The 17,620-nt window shown below is 49.1% G+C and overlaps 9 protein-coding genes across 9 annotated transcripts in view; 7 read left to right on the top strand and 2 right to left on the bottom strand.

The window, feature by feature from the left end:
* Positions 1-654, bottom strand: part of UREG_05347 (uncharacterized protein) — a gene marked incomplete at both ends in the record, with an annotated part of 1,402 nt that extends 748 nt beyond the window's left edge. Inside the window, one exon of the mRNA XM_002584612.1 lies at positions 544-654. Coding sequence (XP_002584658.1) covers positions 544-654 — 111 coding nt within the window. The remainder of the gene's footprint in view (positions 1-543) is intronic.
* A 1,173-nt stretch (positions 655-1,827) lies between these two features.
* UREG_05346 (uncharacterized protein) lies at positions 1,828-2,854 on the top strand (the record flags this gene model as incomplete). Its single annotated transcript, XM_002584611.1, has 3 exons — positions 1,828-1,923; positions 2,086-2,233; positions 2,337-2,854. The coding sequence occupies 3 exons, from the start codon at positions 1,828-1,830 to the stop codon at positions 2,852-2,854; spliced, it is 762 nt and encodes a 253-aa protein (XP_002584657.1).
* Positions 2,855-3,389: 535 nt separating this feature from the next.
* On the top strand, positions 3,390-6,036 carry UREG_05345 (uncharacterized protein; the record flags this gene model as incomplete). The annotated part of the gene is made up of 3 exons (XM_002584610.1): positions 3,390-3,471; positions 3,546-5,516; positions 5,573-6,036. The coding sequence occupies 3 exons, from the start codon at positions 3,390-3,392 to the stop codon at positions 6,034-6,036; spliced, it is 2,517 nt and encodes an 838-aa protein (XP_002584656.1).
* A 454-nt stretch (positions 6,037-6,490) lies between these two features.
* UREG_05344 (uncharacterized protein) lies at positions 6,491-8,171 on the top strand (the record flags this gene model as incomplete). The annotated part of the gene is made up of 2 exons (XM_002584609.1): positions 6,491-6,522; positions 6,674-8,171. 2 exons carry the CDS (start codon positions 6,491-6,493, stop codon positions 8,169-8,171), a joined length of 1,530 nt encoding a protein of 509 aa, XP_002584655.1.
* A 763-nt stretch (positions 8,172-8,934) lies between these two features.
* On the top strand, positions 8,935-9,683 carry UREG_05343 (uncharacterized protein; the record flags this gene model as incomplete). Its single annotated transcript, XM_002584608.1, has 3 exons — positions 8,935-9,023; positions 9,073-9,442; positions 9,504-9,683. 3 exons carry the CDS (start codon positions 8,935-8,937, stop codon positions 9,681-9,683), a joined length of 639 nt encoding a protein of 212 aa, XP_002584654.1.
* A 1,020-nt stretch (positions 9,684-10,703) lies between these two features.
* On the bottom strand, positions 10,704-11,581 carry UREG_05342 (uncharacterized protein; the record flags this gene model as incomplete). Its single annotated transcript, XM_002584607.1, has 2 exons — positions 10,704-11,064; positions 11,118-11,581. 2 exons carry the CDS (start codon positions 11,579-11,581, stop codon positions 10,704-10,706), a joined length of 825 nt encoding a protein of 274 aa, XP_002584653.1.
* A 1,085-nt stretch (positions 11,582-12,666) lies between these two features.
* Positions 12,667-13,488, top strand: UREG_05341 (uncharacterized protein; the record flags this gene model as incomplete). The annotated part of the gene is made up of 2 exons (XM_002584606.1): positions 12,667-13,300; positions 13,352-13,488. The coding sequence occupies 2 exons, from the start codon at positions 12,667-12,669 to the stop codon at positions 13,486-13,488; spliced, it is 771 nt and encodes a 256-aa protein (XP_002584652.1).
* A 2,383-nt stretch (positions 13,489-15,871) lies between these two features.
* On the top strand, positions 15,872-16,445 carry UREG_05340 (uncharacterized protein; the record flags this gene model as incomplete). The annotated part of the gene is made up of 2 exons (XM_002584605.1): positions 15,872-15,912; positions 15,998-16,445. The coding sequence occupies 2 exons, from the start codon at positions 15,872-15,874 to the stop codon at positions 16,443-16,445; spliced, it is 489 nt and encodes a 162-aa protein (XP_002584651.1).
* A 651-nt stretch (positions 16,446-17,096) lies between these two features.
* Positions 17,097-17,369, top strand: UREG_05339 (uncharacterized protein; the record flags this gene model as incomplete). Its single annotated transcript, XM_002584604.1, has 1 exon — positions 17,097-17,369. One exon carries the CDS (start codon positions 17,097-17,099, stop codon positions 17,367-17,369), a length of 273 nt encoding a protein of 90 aa, XP_002584650.1.
* Positions 17,370-17,620: the final 251 nt, after the last annotated feature.

Below are 17,620 nucleotides of genomic sequence, written 5' to 3'. Positions count from 1 at the left end.
CTTCAAAGGCGGAAAGGACGGAATATATACATTACGGCCAATCCCAAATTCCCCAAGCCCGGCTGAATTATGAGATTGGATCCAAGAAAGCAAAGGCCTTGATAGAGGACTCGCTTTTTGGCCCACTTTCTCCATGAGCCCAAGTTTCCGTTAACCACTCCCTTATCCACAATTGGATCGGGGGCCATTCTCTTTCAATGGTGAAATATGACCGGATCTCGTCCCCCGGACAGTCAACCAAGCGGACACGGCCAAGTCTTCTGGCGTCCACAAACGCTGCTTCGGTCTTCTGATCGTCATCCATCGACAACTGAAATTTCCCAGAACTTTGGTGGCCCATTCTGTATTTTCCTCGTCTTCTTGCTTTGCGCGATAATGGCAGGAATGTACGCCTTTGATATTTAGCCAGCCAGTCATGCCGAAATGCATGACCGGATGGGGGGGTTCAGACATGGTTATCCAAAAATATTTGCCTTGTTGACCAGCCCCCACAATTTTCTTATCCTGCATGCACTTCTGGAACTCGTCCGCGGATGTGCCTACCTTGCCGAATACAAGATCATCGTGCTTCGCTATGACTTTTGAAACCCTTTTTCCAACAAGCTCCTTGCGGATATAATGCACAATGCGGGCAACTTCGGCCAATTCAGGCATGATAGAGGTATCAGGAGAAGACGTATTCCTCCGAATGGGTATCTTGGGATGAAAAAGGAACACAAAGAGTCCAAAAAAAAACAAAATCCTCAATACAGGAGATGCTGAAGCAGTACGAAGTGGAGAGAGCGAAACCCGTCTAACACCGAACTTTCGGGGGGCCTAGAAGGCAACAGCAATGCGCTAGAAATGCGGGAGAAGTAAAGAGAATGGGCTAAATCGATGATATCACTGAGAGAAAAGTGAGGTGTAGAATAGATACGAAATGTTCTGTGATGGGGGTCGCAACGGGCAAAGCTGGATGTGCTTGATGATACGGTGAGCGCAGCAAGGAGATCCCACAATGCAGGCTCAATTATCTTTGGCGGGACCAAGGCTGTGATCAAATAAAAGGAGGGAGTGTGATGCACATTGAAGCAACTAATAATTTCCAACCAAAAGAAACGATGCAAATGAGAAAAGAGACGGGTTGCCGTTGATGCTGCGTTGTTTCCTCCAGCAATTCGGTCACGGCGGTCGACGAGGGCTTGGCGCCAAGTGTCAGCAGATTAGTCAGCATCAACGGTCGAGTTTGTGCGAGTCCGGGTGAAACATCGGCGGGGAGCATCAGGAGGGCATTTGGCGGAGTGTCTAGAGTTCAAAGGTGCAGAGAGGCACGAGGTTATTGTAGGCGAGGTCTCAAGCGACCAGGGTCTAGCATCGAACGTTTATAAGAGCAGCAAACGATGCTGATAGACTGCGGAAGAAGAGATGTCTCGACACGAATTCCACATCATCGAGCAGTGTAACTAGTTGCATGCTCCTATATATGAATTAGTTATTTAGGTCAATGAGCTTTCCCAGCCATTCAGCCCCCCGTCAAAAGTTCCGCGTAGACTCTCGCCGTAAAGCGGGATGCATTTTTGGATGCCACTTCTCAGCCTGCATAGCGCTCATTAGTCGACGTAGAGACATGTTGCAGCACAATGGACTGGGGCCCAGCGCATGCAATCTGCGTAACAGCAGGCAAACCGCCGTGTTAACCCGCCTACTCTTGAACAAGAGTCAAGAGGCCGCCTGATCCTGATATCATGTGTTAGTCAGAGGCGCCTGACTGCGGCTTGAGAGACCAGCAACCCAATGTAAAAGCCTGCACGGAGAGATGCTGGTCGATGTACTCCGTATTCACTTGAAATGACCGGGACTCCCCATTCATATGGCAGTGTCTGGCTCCAGGGCTTTTCTGCTTGTTGGTTCTCGGTTGGAACCGTAGATGCGATCCGCCTCCACGTGATCGAGATCCTGCTTTGAACCATGACGCAGAACGAGCTGCTGTTGAATTGGGTCTTCTCAATGATTACCAAGTGCGCATTCGTCTTGACGTTTAATTGTCAGTAAACAGCGTCTTACATATTTCTTAAATTGTTAAAAATTCTTTAATTCGTGTGCCAGCAATTTGAGAAGCTGGATTTGTTCTGGGCGAATCCATCGAAACCAGCTGCTGAGCCGGTTTCTCCAAAGAAGAAGGGGATGTCACGGCCGTCGACGACGAGGCCAACGCTGACACCTCAATTTTGTTTCAACCAGCGGGCGCTAAGAGGTGGGTGATTTCCCCGAGGGACCTTTCGACGTATAGTACCTCCACATTTCCAGTGCGAGATGGACTTGAGGCTAATAACTCTCTGCCTTGCGCGGCTCTCCAGACTTTCTACGCATCTCACGATCAACGATTGATGATTCCATCACGCAAAATCTAAATGCCCTCGTAACACCCGCATTGCAGGGTTTCGACCCTACCTCTACCTCCGCCAGACGCACGGATTTCCCCAACAACACCCAAATCGATTCCGAAAGCTGCCAGACATTCAAGGAGAAAGTGCTTTTTCCTTCATGGCAAGTGCGGTCTGATGTGTTAAACTATTGCGCCGGTGTTGCCACGAGCCCAGACCCCGAGGATCCCGACTTGGTGTTACGCCAGGTTGAATCCGCCAAAGATAGGGAACGGATAGTGGACGAGCGGTTGGATCCGTACTCGGCGAGATTCTTTCCTCGCGAAGCGCGCACAGAGTCGTTGGCGATGCTCCTACGGAATGAACGCGGAGTGGAGACCATCATACGCTCTAGAACTTGGGGAATGGTGACTGAACGATGTGGCAACTCCTTCGAAGGATGGGAAGAGGCGCTGAATCGATGGCGGGAGCAACAGTCGCAAACAAAATAGCGGTAGTCCAGGACGTTGGACACCAGATTCGAGGATGCGTCCGGCTAGTCGTGGGTTGAATCCAGTTTATGATATCAAGTCAAATGCATCCCAGGTCGCAGCATATGAGAAGGCTGTTCATACCAAAAAGCACGCTGTATATACTATTGCAATGTAACATCATCTGCTCTCTCCATAGATCACTAGTCTTTATTCCAGCCTTAGAAAACGGTATTCTTCACAAGGTCCCTACTGTCAGATGCGGCGAAAGTACATCATGAGGATCAACGGATAAATCATTTCGCCGAAGTGTGGGCAACCACCGAATTCACCAGCCTGAACAAGCACCACCAGGAAGTCCAAGCGCACTGGGAACATACATATATACGCTTAGTCGCTGCAAAAGGGTGCTCTCTTGCACATTCCTGGACCTGTGGTGTGAACACTTTCCGAGATCAATACACTCAAAGGGTGCTGAGAGGTTTCTCCCCGAGCTGCGGCAGCACCTCTTGACCAAAAATTTCCCACCTTCACACCAGGCGCCAGGTTCAGCACAATGCCTCAGCCATTGAGCTCCAAAGATGGCTCATTATTCCGCCAGGTGGTGCGGCATTGTGAAAACAAACAATATAAAAAAGGTGCGATCACTCAGCCTGGAGAGGGAAACCACGTTGCGCCGGACCTCATGACTAACAACGACTTTCTTCACCAGGCCTCAAGGCTGCTGAACAGATCCTCCGCAAAAACCCCAACCATGGAGACACCCAGGCGATGAAAGCACTGATGCTCAGCTATCAAGGCCAGCAGGAAGAAGCATTTACGTTAGCCAAAACCGCCCTCAAGAACGACATGCAGTCTCATATCTGTTGGCACGTTTTCGGCCTCCTCTATCGCGCCGAGAAGAACTACGATGAGGCGATCAAAGCGTATCGATTTGCTCTGAAACTCGAGCCAGAATCCCAACCGATCCAGAGAGATTTGGCATTTCTTCAAGCACAGATCAGAGACTTTCCAGGCTATGTGCAGAGCCGGACCGCGATGCTACAGCAGAAGCCCGCGTTTCGTCAGAATTGGACTGCGTTGGCGATCGCGTACCACCTTGCAGGCAATCTAAGTGAGGCGGAGCACGTTTTGTCCACCTACGAGGAAACGTTGAAGACCCCACCACCGAGGACCGATATGGATCACTCGGAAGCTATTCTATATAAAAACTCGATAATCGCGGAATCCGGAAATATCGAGAAGGCGCTTCAACACCTCGATGAGGTTGGCAATCAATGCTTTGATGTGCTAGCTGTGATGGAAATGCGGGCGGACTATTTGCTGAAATTGGGCAGACACGATGAGGCGGTAGCTGCATACGAAGCGCTTCTCGAACGAAATCACGAAAACTCGCACTACTACGATGCCCTAATACAAGCAAAGAAGATTGACATGAATGACCATGCAGCTTTGAAAGCAGTTTATGATTCCTGGGTCGAAAAATTCCCGCGCTGTGACGCCCCCCGACGCATCCCCTTGGAGTTTCTCGAAGGAAATGACTTCCGCCAAGCGGCAGATACTTATCTCCAACGAATGTTGCGGAAGGCCATCCCATCTACTTTTGCAAACGTGAAGTCGTTATATACCAACACTTCAAAGCGCGACATCATTCAAGAGCTTGTGGAGGGATACGTTGGTGACTTCAGCGGCCAAGTTAATGGTTCTGCTGAAAAACAAATCAACGGGGACAATGCGACCTTTGAAAGTTCTGTATACTATTTCCTCGCCCAGCACTATAACTACCACCTTAGCCGTGACCTGGAAAAGGCTATGGCGTTCATCGAAAAGGCAATCGAGTTATCCCCTAAATTCGTTGACTACCACATGACCAAGGCCAGGATATGGAAACATTATGGCAACATCCCTAAAGCTGCAGAGATCATGGACCTGGCACGGTCCCTGGATGAAAAGGATCGGCATATCAACACCAAGGCGGCCAAATACCAACTTCGCAACGACGAAAACGACAAGGCTCTTAACACAATGAGCAAATTTACACGCAACGAAGGGATCGGGGGCCCGCTTGGGGACCTACTTGAAATGCAATGCGTTTGGTATTTGACTGAAGACGCCGAATCCTACCTCCGCCAGCGGAAAATCGGGCTTGCTCTCAAACGATTCCATTCAGTTTATAATATTTTTGAGATTTGGCAGGAGGATCAGTTTGATTTTCACGGTTTTTCTTTGCGTAAGGGTATGATCAGAGCGTATGTTGATATGATCCGGTGGGAGGACCGGTTGCGGTCACATCCATACTACACGCGAGCAGCCCTCGGCGCAATCAAAACCTACATTCTATTAAACGACGAGCCCGATCTTTGCCACGGCCCAATTCCCGCCGGAACCATCGGCCCCGATGGAGAGTTGGACAATCCTGAGCGAAAGAAAGCTATCAAGAAGGCCAAGAAGGAACAGCAAAGACTGGAAAAAGCAGAGGCTGATAGGATCAAGGCCAAGAAAGCTGCCCTCACAGGCGGCGGTGGCGACGCCAGGAAAGACGATAGCGATCCGCTAGGAGTCAGTCTTGCGCACACTTCCGAGCCAATGAAGGAAGCGACCAAGTTTTTGGCCCCGTTGCTGGAGCTGTCGCCCAACAATATTGACGTACAAACCGCCGGATTTGAAGTTTACATTCGAAGAAGTATGTGCCTCTTTCACCGCTAGACGTATGTTTCGCTAACATTTTCACCCTTGCAGAGAAATATCTTCTCGCTCTCAAGTGCCTTCTTGCTGCCCATGCCATTGACCCCTCCAATCCTACATTGCACGTACAACTCGCTCGATTCCGCAGAACCCTCAACGAACTCGCAGAGCCTCTCCCGTCAGAAGTGCAGGAAATCTTGACAACCGAATTCGAATCCATTCTTTCTAAATCTCAAGACCTTACGGCGTGGAACGATAGCTACCTAACGGCAAACAGCTCTAGCTTTCCACACGTGCAGGCTGCCCTCACAGTCCGCCGACTACTGGTCCCTGACGAGAAGGCTCAGACGGAAACGGATCTCGTGTCGTCACTCGATCTACAGACGGCATCAATAGAATCCGCACTCGCTGGTCTTAGCCTTCTTGATGACTGGCGCAGCGGCTCCGAGGCAAAAGCGTCATACGTGGATCACGCCCGGAACAGATGGAAGGAAGCTTCTGGCTTCCAGCAGGCATAAGAGCGTTTCATTTTATGTTCCTTGTAGAGTACAGAACTCCTGACTTTTCAGATACTACCATCCAAAAGCCTGCCAAAAGAGCATTTAGCAAATAACTGAAAAATCAACATCAACTCAAGCATCTACATTCTACAATAGTTGTTCATGGCGAGGCTGTTGGCGTGGCAACCGCAACTCCGCATCGGATGACAACACGCCAAGCAGCCGGGCATCGCGAGAAATAGGAGAAAGTGAATCCAACGCGCGCAATTCATTATTCACCCATCCAGCTATTCAAGGCCCATCCATCAACTATTTCATATGATATAGCTGCACAGTTTATCCATACCAGACCTGCTTCTACTTTTAAGAGTCGCCAAACCTCGCATTGCCCCCGTCAAATTTTCTCACATGGTGACCACCGTCAAGGTAAAATTTTCATAAACAACAGAGTGCATTTCTGGCCCCGAGCAACATGGCGCGTATCTCGTGGGACCCTCGAGGATGGTATGTCCTCCCCTTCCTCCGAACCAGCTGCTCTCATCTTTGGGAGGAAATCGCGACGACCTCCCGTGCCTCCACATTCTGCCCCGGCCCATTCAAGTCCCAAAAAGAGGCCACGAAGATCCAACTGACTGTTGGATATGAGTGTTTATAGTGAATCCTCCAGCTTTACAAATACTGATAGCGATAATACTACCGAACACCTTCGATGTCGTTTCACGCCCAGACCAGCGATTAAGAAGCCAACTCGACTCTGGGACCGGACGCCAGCTACTCCCGTTAGTCCTCGATGCAAGTCGCATAAGATTTGGAAGAGATTGCATTCTGCTTCAGGCGTTTTACAGGCGAACATGAGGTCGAGAGGCACGGAAATGACGGATTCTGAGGGGGATGTGTTGGTAGAGGAGATCAACTTGGCCAAGAGCTCCGGTGTCTTACGCATCACGAAGAAACTATGTGTTGGCAAGGGTGTCAAGTCTGGCGACGAAGAGTGGAAGCGTGCCTTCGAGGCGACGAAGTTTGAAGCGGAGAGCTTTACGGCCCGCCGCAAATACATGGTGACGACGAGTCCAGTTAAAAAGCCCTCGGCCATCGCGACACTCTTGAAGCAATCAGTTCTCGAACAAGACGATGCAGAACTATTTACCACTTTCTTAACTGAGGCGCGGGCGAAACGAGAAGCGAAGCATGCCCAGGCAACCGACACGGCTGATACAAATGCGTCGGTGACTCTGCTACGATTTTCCTCCAGGAACAAGTACCGCAAAGCCCTGGAGAACCTGGATAAAAACTCGCCCTCTTCATCAATTCGCCAGGCCTCACCTTCCAAACTTTTACAACCGCCTGTATCTCCTCTTGCGGAGCCTGATAAAGAGAATGCGCCGGAATTGCTTGAAGGAGAAGAGAAGCCGGCCTCAACCCCTTCTCCCAAAAAGCGTGGGCGACCCGCGAAGCAGCGTGTCATCCCACGGATCCCAGAGAAGATACCACTTCGCCGCTCCAATGGCACGGAATTCGTTTTTAAATTGAAGACAGACACGCAGCAACTTGCACTTACGACAAAGGCAAATACCAAACATAATAGGGGCGATTCGAAGCTACCTCATATCGTTTTAGAATCTATCAATGCGACACAAGTGGATGATATGGCGAGCTCGTCCCCGGACCCGTCGCGCGTGCGAAGACGGCCCCTGAAAACGGTGACCTGGGACGACAAGAACCTCGTCACGTTTGCCGACGAAATTTCGACGCCAGTGACTGACTCGCCAAATCAGTTGCTATCTGGGAGAAGAAGTTCACGGCGCCTGGCATCAATTCCACCACAGCCAAGCACTCCAGTGCCGCGAAAGATGCGGAAATTGGGATCAGCCAAGACACAATCGATCAAGCGAGAGACTCTTGAGAGCGTGCAGGTCATGACACCGCCGACAGCGTTTGGCGTTCAGACGAGATCCACCAAGCAATCGTTTCCGTCGCTGAAAGGCACGCCGATTTCAAAAAGGAAAAGGTTAACGCCTGAACCTAGGAAAATTAAGGACTTTGAGGATAATACTGGGGTGGAGGATGGGAAGGAGGATGATGGGCTGGGGAAGACTGCAAAGCTTGGAGGGATACAGGGTTCTGCTCAGAGATTTCGGGTGAAGATTCGATGAGAAGGATTTTCGCTAGGCAGAGGAGTGACTGGATAAAGTGCGGTATGGCGATGGATTGGAGTTTAGGGCGTCTATGCATTCTATTACTTTTGAACTTGGTTTGCCGGATAGGTCGCTGGCTACTCTGCTTTCAGATATCAACTATTATACCCGGGGTGAATCGGTGGATCTCTTCAGGGCTGATAATGAATGACTGCTATCATTCCATCCATCCTCCATTTAATCAGCTATATCAATGCATAAAAGGACAAGTGCCTGGATTATATCCTGGGATGGAACCGAGAGACCGAAAATGCTTAGGAATTATCCTCAAGCACAGCCACTAACTAGCAAGATGCGGATCCTGGACAGGGACAGGGCACCCATGGTCCCCGCTCGCAGGCCAAGCAGCCATGCGCGGGAGCGATCAAAAGTGCAACGCAAGCCAGCTCGGCGGTGCCTTGGGAGTTTGTGATCGGTCGCCGTCTGAGATCCCTGTCCGCTGGGAGATCGCTGTGAATCCCCGGGATAACCGACGCAACCAAGGCAGAGAGATGAACACGAGTCTCCAACCAAACCTAGCACTATATCTGCCATTCGCCCCTCTCCCCGGCACCGTTTTTTTTCCCCTCCTCCTCTTGGATGAGTCCCTGCTCTGAACTTGGGAACTTCACTCGTGGGCATTTTCCAGGCCGAAAGGTTTTGCTATGGAGCATATCACAGTCTCGTTGCGTTATTTCGATTTTCAAGACCAGCCCTCTTGAGGACGGGACTGTTGTTAGAAATGGACGATCCACCTGAGAACCGCAGGGGGAGGATGATATATATCCTGCTCAGCGTGCTTTTCTTTGCGCTTTTGCTGCTTGGGCTGGTGTACGTGCATCTCTTCTGTTTTTATTACTTTTGACTGACGGGTTGATAGGTTTTTCTATGTGATGCTGAAATACCGCGAGAGGAACCACCAGCGTCGGCTTCGGGAGCTGCAGCAACAGGGTGGAGGGGAGAATCGTGATGGTCTCGGCCTGAGGCCTCTACCGCGAGCAGCTGTGCCTGGTCAGCCCGGAAGCGCGGCCAAGGTCATGAAAATCGAGGAAGTGAATGATCGGTTTCCAGAGACTGAATATGGACTGGTAAAGCGGAACATGCCTACACGCCCAGAAAAAGTGGGTGACGGTGTACCTGAGATGCCCCCTGAGCCTGGCAAAGACGATGCGGCACCCATCACGGATACTCAACCAGGGATGGCACATGAAAGTTCGCGGGATACGCATATGGAGCCTGGGCTGCTCGAGGTATGAAGGAGTCGTGATTGAACTGATACTCTGGTCGCGTTTTACTGACATTGCACCCTAGAATCAAGTGGAAAGCCATACCAATCTATTCGACTACTGCGCAATCTGCCTGGACGTCCTCAAAGATGACAGCATCGTTAGAAACTTGACATGCCACCATATATTCCACTCAACCTGCATTGACCCTTGGCTTACTGGGCGAACTGCGCGGTGTCCAATTTGCAAGACTGATATGGCCTGAACCTCGAAAATGTCGGACTGTCCCTTTCACCTTCTCATAACCGCGTCTCGGAAAGTAGCGGCTCTGCGGCCTGTTTGGTCTATCCAGTTGGTCTGGCTCTTTTCTTCAAGGGCCAGGTTAATTGAGCTCCTTTATCAAGAGTAGGATGTAGAGACCGTCGTGGCTCGGTGTCTCTTGAAGATTTGAATAGCGTCACTGGATTGATGGTTCGACGGTTTTGCATTGCTAGACGACCAACGAGTATGATATCGAACATCAGAGGTTGCTCTCATCCCTCTGGGGTCCAAGTTCATCGTCACTATCCACGGTAACAATGATAAAGCGGAATATCCTGCCACTGCAGAGACAAGTTGGGCATTTTGAACACGAATCATTTGGTTAGCGAGGCTCTCTCGTTTGCTTGAACTTGGCTAACTAGCAATCCAGATTTTACTACAATAAGAGACCCAGGCCGTCAATTTGCTGCCTTTGCTGCAATAACAAATGCTTGTCAATGGAGCTTAGTTGGTGGCTCCCGGAATCTACAGGGCTTTGGCTACTATGCTACATTAACTCCATAGTCCCCCATGAATTGTTATCATATTGGTCCTGTCTACACTGATTCACTATGCCTGAGCCATCCATGTACCGATCTTATATGCGTAAAGGAGTGGGACTGTCCACAGCAATGTGAACAAAACAAGCAGTGCAAACAAATGAAAAGTCAACAAGAGCACAACGGTAATAGCAACAAGCCAAAGAAAGCCCTAACTACTAGAAACTCCAACAAACAAAACAAGCAGTGCAAACAATTGAAAAGTCAACAAATGCACAACGACAATAGCAACAAGCCAAAGGAAGCCCTGACTACTGGAAACTCCAACAAATCCCAAAAACAAAATCTGTGAAGCTCAAGATGCAATATCAGCGCAGATGTAGCAGAAAACAGCATCACAAAGCACAACAATAGAGTCAAAGCACACGTTGGGAAACAAATAAATGTCATAATGTTAGCTTTAAATGCGTAAAATCAGCCTACCTTCAATGACCCTTCTTGCGAGATGGGGAAATGGTATTGACCGCCTTGTTTGTCCCATTAGACTGACCTTCAACGCTTGGGAGCCTTTTGGCTTTTGATGGATAGCCCAGGCGGGAAGATGACTTTGGCCCTTGGGTCACTTGGTTGTGTGAAAAGCCTGTCTTTAGTATTTCTTGAGAGACAATTGAGAGGAGGGCATCGAAACTAACCAGTTGAGAGAACACAGCATGCCTACGTGCAGCTACAGCGTGATTATTCGCTGCTTTAAATGCATGTCCCGCTGCTTGTTTATGGGTCTTGTAGTGACTTTTAGTCAGGCGACCAATATTTCCGTCATTGAAGCTTGCTCTGGCTTCTCCATGACTTGTTATAAATGTGTCAGCTACCAGGATGACTAAATTGGATCATCTACTAACCGCTTCGCGGCTTCGCTTGCTCTCATGGCTGGTTCTACCATGGCCGCATGGTCTTCAGTATACAAATGGCGATCTTGCATCGGGCCATAAAGTCTTCGTGCTGGATCACGCCTATCGAAGGGGGTGGCGCGACGGTTTAATTCAGTGTCATAGAATTTATTTGCTGCCTTTGCTTGGTTCTCCTTTTCTTTGTACCCGTCATAGCCCGTGCGCATACGGGACCCGGGAGGGTAGTCATCGTCTCTCAAGAAGCCGGAGTCACCCGGCTTTGGTGCACTGGAGCCGTATCGGGATGTTGGGAGAGCCCCGTAGGGCATATTGTTGTAGCCGTTGTTCCGTCGTTCGCGTATTGGAATTGCGAGACTCGGCGTGATTGACCGGGGAGGGTATGAGCCATACGTGGTCGAAGTCTCCCTCGCCATTCGAGGATCCCGTCTGCCACCTCCTATAGGGAGATATGACATTCTGGGGTGAATGGCGAGGGATTGGTAGAATCAAGTAGCAGAAGGTTGTTTCTGGGTATGTGCTTGATGGGAACAAATATGCAGAATCAAAGTTGGTATGGAGTATGGATAAGAAAGTAAAGCAGGGAGAGAGTGGAGGAATCAATGCCAGCTTTATAGACATCCATTGCTGCTCATAGAAGGCAAAGTCGATGGGTAAACAGCCCAGGACCGGCACAGGGCGCGTTCATGAATGACTGGATAGCAATGCATATCGACACTGTTATCAAGAATAGAGCCTGGAGATATGGAGTAACAGAGCATGAGGATATCGAAAAATCCATTGGTTTAGAACTATCCTGTCTCGAGATAGAAGAGCCATGAAACACTCTCCATCCTGCGGCAGGATGAAATAGCATATGCTCGCATTCAAAGCATAACCATTGGCTCATATATCAAGGCTACTTTCAAAGTAGCTCAGGCCAGCCTTCGGCTCATAACGATTGATGGGCGAGTAACTAGCTCCCATTCGAAGGAAAGGGCTGTTTCGACTCCAAGCGCCATGTCCTGTGAGTAACTTGGGGCTGTGTCGTAAATTGATTCCTTTTCCCAAAAACAATCTTTGCCAATTGATTTGAGGGCATTTGCTGCCACTCCTGCACCAAGTGAGCCTGGTCTCTCCAGGAGAACTACTGGCGCTTAAAAGGCTTTGGTGGCGGTGTCAAAGTGCTCATTTGCAAGGGAGACCATTGGCTTGAGCACGACAGGCAGTAACTAGTTAACGAGTTAGTGGAAGCTAGGAAGCATCAGAAACGGGTATTGCATCGGTTGAAATGACAATTCTTTTGCTTTTTGGATGAACAAACCCATGAGGATTGGGCATGAATGGCCCATGGACGTGCAAGTATGAATAGCAACAGGGAGTCATAACTACCTAAGCGCCGGGCTGCCTGGATTAGTTAGTCACACTGGCAACAGGCACGAGATCAGTTATATTTAGCTAAAGGGTGCTCTGATGGCCATACTGAGATACCCCCCGATGCCGTGTTTTCTCGAGCAAATATCCCAGCCTGTCTTTGGCTACCGTGACTCGTACCTCTGTCGAGATGGATCAAGTCCCGAGAGCTCAGCAAAGCCGTTTCGCGTCCCTCGCAGTTGAGATCAGGCAGGCGATTCTCTGTGAGATCCCAGACATCGCAAGCTTGAACAACGCTGTGAAGGCGGATGAATCGCTGCAGTCTGCCTTTTCCAACTATGAATCCCCCATCCTAGACAAGATCTTAAACAGCACCCTTTCCCCTGAATTGCTGCCTGAAGTGTTTGCTGTCCTGGAATCATCGCACTTGGATCCGTGGAGCGAAGAACGAGTAAATGAGATTCTCGACCGCTATGTTGAACGCAAACCGACGCCTATTCGCTGGACACTGGCTGATGCCCAAATCGTCGGCGATCTCCACTACCATATCCAATTCTTTATAGACGATTTTGTTTCATGGGCGCTTTCCGCGCATCCTCTCCCCAACGGCGAGATCCACGCACCGCTGTCGTCAACAGAGAGGTTCCGTATCGAAGCAGCTTTTTACCGCTTTGAGCTCTTCTGCAACCTCTTTCGCGAGAGGAATGATAAAAACTATGAGATCCGTAGGGAACGGTCTGAACAATTTTCGGAGGATTTCGCCTTCTGGGAGGCCGAGCAATTAGGTTGCATCCTTGACTACCTCGTCGACAAGATATCCCCAGGTATGGATGTATGCCCATTCGCCCATGGGCTTCGCTGACACTTAAATCTAGCCTTCAATGATGTCGCAAGGCATGATATATTGTGGGGCGAATTCTGCGTCCCCTTCGATGACTTTGACTTGCATCCCGAGCCGCACAAAGCTTTTTTTGTATGGTCAAAGCTCCGACTCCCCTTTGTCATGTCATAACTCATCCATATATAAAGCTCTCATTAGGACTAGCTTACCTGCACCGCGTCGTGACTGCAACAACCTATGAAGAGCGCTATCGGATACTGGATCCGCACCGAAATGCTACTCATTACTTTCTTCACGACTCACTTTATCAATGCTATATTATGGAAAATGAACCTCTATCAGAATGGAGTGAGGAACAAAAGGATGCTTTGATTCCCAAGCCTTTACTTGAAGACCCTGATCCGGGGCCCTACAATGCATGGTCCTGGGCCTACGCCGACCATCCCTATAGCCTTGTTTACCACAGTGAACAGCGCTCAGTCCGAAGGAAGGGTTATGTCATGTGGGATAACTCCAGGCTTCAGACATGGAATTTATTCAGTGAACCTTTCAAACACGCAGATCATTGCCCTGAAGAGAGGAGAAGGAAAGTGGAACTGCGCGATGCGGAGATGAGCGAATCCTGGGCCGCACGATCGAAGATTTGGATGAAGGGAGGGAGGGGATGGTGGAGCAAAGACGATGAGAGTAAAGTAGTTTGGCCCAAAAAAAACCCAGACGAGATGTGGCGGTGGTGACTGATTATTGAAATAACCATATGCACTGTGCTTTCCGTGCTTTATCAAGCTAGTGGGAGTTATGGTAGAGTATTTCCATTCTTGTTGGTTATGTGTCTCTATTCACCTTTAGCTCTATACACTAATAGTTGAGATAGCAATCAATATGGTATATCAAATTCCCGTGTTTAAACTAGACTGAAGCATTCATATGTAGCTTGAGCAGACGGCCAGCATCATCAAGCTAATATCTAATACCTCACAAACTGATATAACATGAATAGGGCATAGAAGGAATGCTCTAAAGGGATGCTTGTAGGGAAAGAACCTGTCAAAATATTTTCAGCTAGTAGCAACAACTGTCTCATAATAAGGAAGTACATAGCGTCCAACTACCGCATATGCTAAACTTGCCTCGAATGCCTCGAGTATAGTAGACTGCTCCTTCGTTTTCAGGAGTCATACATTCCTAAGCAGACTGTAGAGCAATAGAGAATAAATTCATGCCAGGAGAACTGAAAACCCGTCCTCCCCCCGCCGTCTCCTGATCCCTCCTTTTTAGGAATATATTTTTCAGTTTTCAAACTCATTGCAATAGACCTCAAAGAGAAGGCTTGGTCAACCCACCGGGCCTCAGCTTGTGCAGCCTCATCGGCTCATAGAACATGATATAACGCAAGGGCAACAAGGTATGGACAAGCAAGCTTCCATCAAGCAGTAAACTTGAGAATGCTGGGGATGCCATCACCATGATGTGGGCTGACAACAAATCAATAGGTAAATCGGCCCTGCACGGGACCGACATGACATTGCCGCTGGGAGAATACAGGAACCTCAGTCGAAGAGTCAGTCAAGAACCAAGTGCCTGCAGGCAGGTAATTTCAGACGTTCGAGCAAAAGTCCGAGTCTGAAAATCAACTGGCTTGGTAATAAGGGTGTCATCATCCTCTTCGCTGCCTGCAGGCTCAGTATCCACCCAGCGAACGGGGCAGATCGCTCAACTTATAGGCCTATTTGCAAGGTGCGTGTGATGTATCCACGTACTCAATAGAATGCCCGGCCGATGACAGAAACAATATGACTACTCTGAGGCTAGTATTAGCCAGTGATGATATCAACTTTTTCTACCAGGCCTTTTGGGGTGCTTGAGAGTTTCCCACTTCACCTCGGGGTCTGTCTTGGTCTAGTGGTATGACCTACAGGGAGGCTGACCTCTCTGTAGATACCTTCAACAGAAGCCACGATCCCAGGCGGAGCAAATTTTGGAAGGGGAAGTCAGGATTCAAAAGAGAGGGAAATTTATCTTACCTTTTGCGATCTGAAGGACGTTGGGAGAGGGCTTGTGAACGACCTTTATATATTGTGTACTGTTAAGTCATGATGTCAAACAGACCTCAACCCATGGTGCGTTTGATGGAAGCTTGGCGGGTAGAGTCATAGTCATAGATTCAACAACTGTTGGGACTTTGAATAAACTCAGTCTTCCACTGTTCTGTATCTCAACGGACATAACCATGGGCGAGCTCGGAGCCTGGTGGGACTGATACCATGGAATCCTTTGGCGCTTGACTACCGAATATCCCAGATGAGTATATTTGATAATAGACCGACGGCCCGGCGCTGCTTAGCCACTTTGGGCTTAATGCACTTCATCACTCCTGTGCTGTCGGTTCAATGTTATTCCGGACTAGGCAACTACCTACCCGTCTACCTTCTATACCTTTCAAAAACAAGGGCAAGGTATTTGAGGCCCACCTCTTGCTTTTCGCATTGGGTTCTTCGCGCAGCCTGCACCTCATGCTACACTCTGGCTTCAGTCGGAAATCAAAGTTGACGAAATGGCCGGAGATATTGATCTTGAGGTTGACCACCAAGACCAGTAAGGGAAACCCTTTGTTCCCTCATATCTTATCACAAGTTCCGTATCTTATAACAACGTTCTAGATCACATTATAATGAGGCAGTGGTTACCATCGATCTGGCCGCCTGCCGGACCCATCAAGCCTAATCTCTAACCCGGTGGATGATTTGTGTCAACTAGTCCTCGCCTCTATTACGGCCACGAATCAATCTTTACAGTTGTATCTGTGTGGGAGAGCACTGAGTTACGACCAAGTCACGGGACCGTCAGATTTGATGGGAAGTCAGACTGCTACGCTTGAGCAATTCTTAACAAACGTGCCGGGCCTCCCCAAATGGACTTTGAATCAGCGAATGGCGCTCTCGTTCAACATCATCGCTTGTCCAACTAAAATCCGCTCACGAAGAAGTCGATATGTTTTGCCGTTCCGCATCAGCAAGAAGCCGGTCAATCGGATGTCCAAGTTCCACAGCCATTTATCAGGCATATATTCTCTGGATGCACGGACCAGGTTGCGGGATGCACCCCAGGCCCAAGGCACTGCCTCCTAGAAGTTGGCATCTTGCTCCTTGAGCTCTGGCATTCTAAAACTTTGGAAAGCTATATGGGTGAGATCAAGCTGAGGGTTGACACTTCATATGAGAGTAGATACGAAGGCGCGAGGAAGTGGCTAGACTACAGCGCTTACCATATTCCGCTATTTTATTTGGATGCTGACACAAGGTGTATAGAATGCATATTTGCAACTAGTTCTGCAGACCTGGACTGGGCAGATGTGGTGTTTAGAAAGTCAGTTTGTGAGCATCTGCTTAAAGCCACTATGGGAAAATTGCCCCCCAATTTTTAGATGAGAGACAAATTGTCGTTCTGGCTGAATAACCGGGTCCTAAGCCCGTGGAGAGTTAATTCTGCTCGATTCAATGGTAGCAGCCACCGTTTTGGACTTCTTCTGCAGTAGCAACGGCGGCAATAACACGGGGCTGACGAGCTGCGAATCGTGGCGCAGGAGAGGAATAGGTGGTTGTAATTTTGCTCTGCACTCCAGCTTTGGGTGCTTTCAACCTTCTAGGCTGACTGGGTGTCATTCGTTGCCTTCCCGGCTAGTCTTCTTTGCCGCTTGAGCTTGCTTATTGTGGCAGTTGCCATTAGACCCGGAAATATTCGGAAGGGGTATAGCACTGGGACATCCGTTTTTTCAGATAATGATTGAAGTACCGGCAGTGCTCGCCGATTTGCAGCGTGGCCGTTCTGCAGGAGTGCTTTCACAGAAACATGAGGAACTCTGGCACCCAATTGCCTTCTTCTCAAAGACAATGGCACTAGCAGAATGCAACTATCCCATCCATGATAAGGAGATGCTCGCTATCATCCGAGCATTCCAGGAATGGCGAGTAGAACCGACAGGAGTCCAATCCCGATTTGATGTACTTTATGACCAAACGGCAGTTGAGCTCTCGTCAAGCAGCATGGACTGAACTGCTAGCACAATATAACTTTCAGATCAGATTCAGACCAGGGAAGACAAACACTCTGGCAGATGCTCTATCTCGGAAGGATGAGGATATCGCAAGCCAGAATAAGACCAAACTACAGGCCAGGAATCAAACCCTCTTACCAGAAAATCTACTAGACAGTAGAATTTTGGAGGACCTTGTCAAACAGAAAGATCCATTAATAGAGCTGTCCCCTATGGAGCTAGGTGACCTCACTCTTATCGACCAGATAC

This window comes from Uncinocarpus reesii, genomic scaffold (assembly GCF_000003515.1).
Source record: "Uncinocarpus reesii 1704 scaffold_3 genomic scaffold, whole genome shotgun sequence".
In the NCBI taxonomy this organism is placed as follows: domain Eukaryota; kingdom Fungi; phylum Ascomycota; class Eurotiomycetes; order Onygenales; family Onygenaceae; genus Uncinocarpus; species Uncinocarpus reesii.
This window is presented reverse-complemented; position numbering and strand designations above follow the sequence as displayed.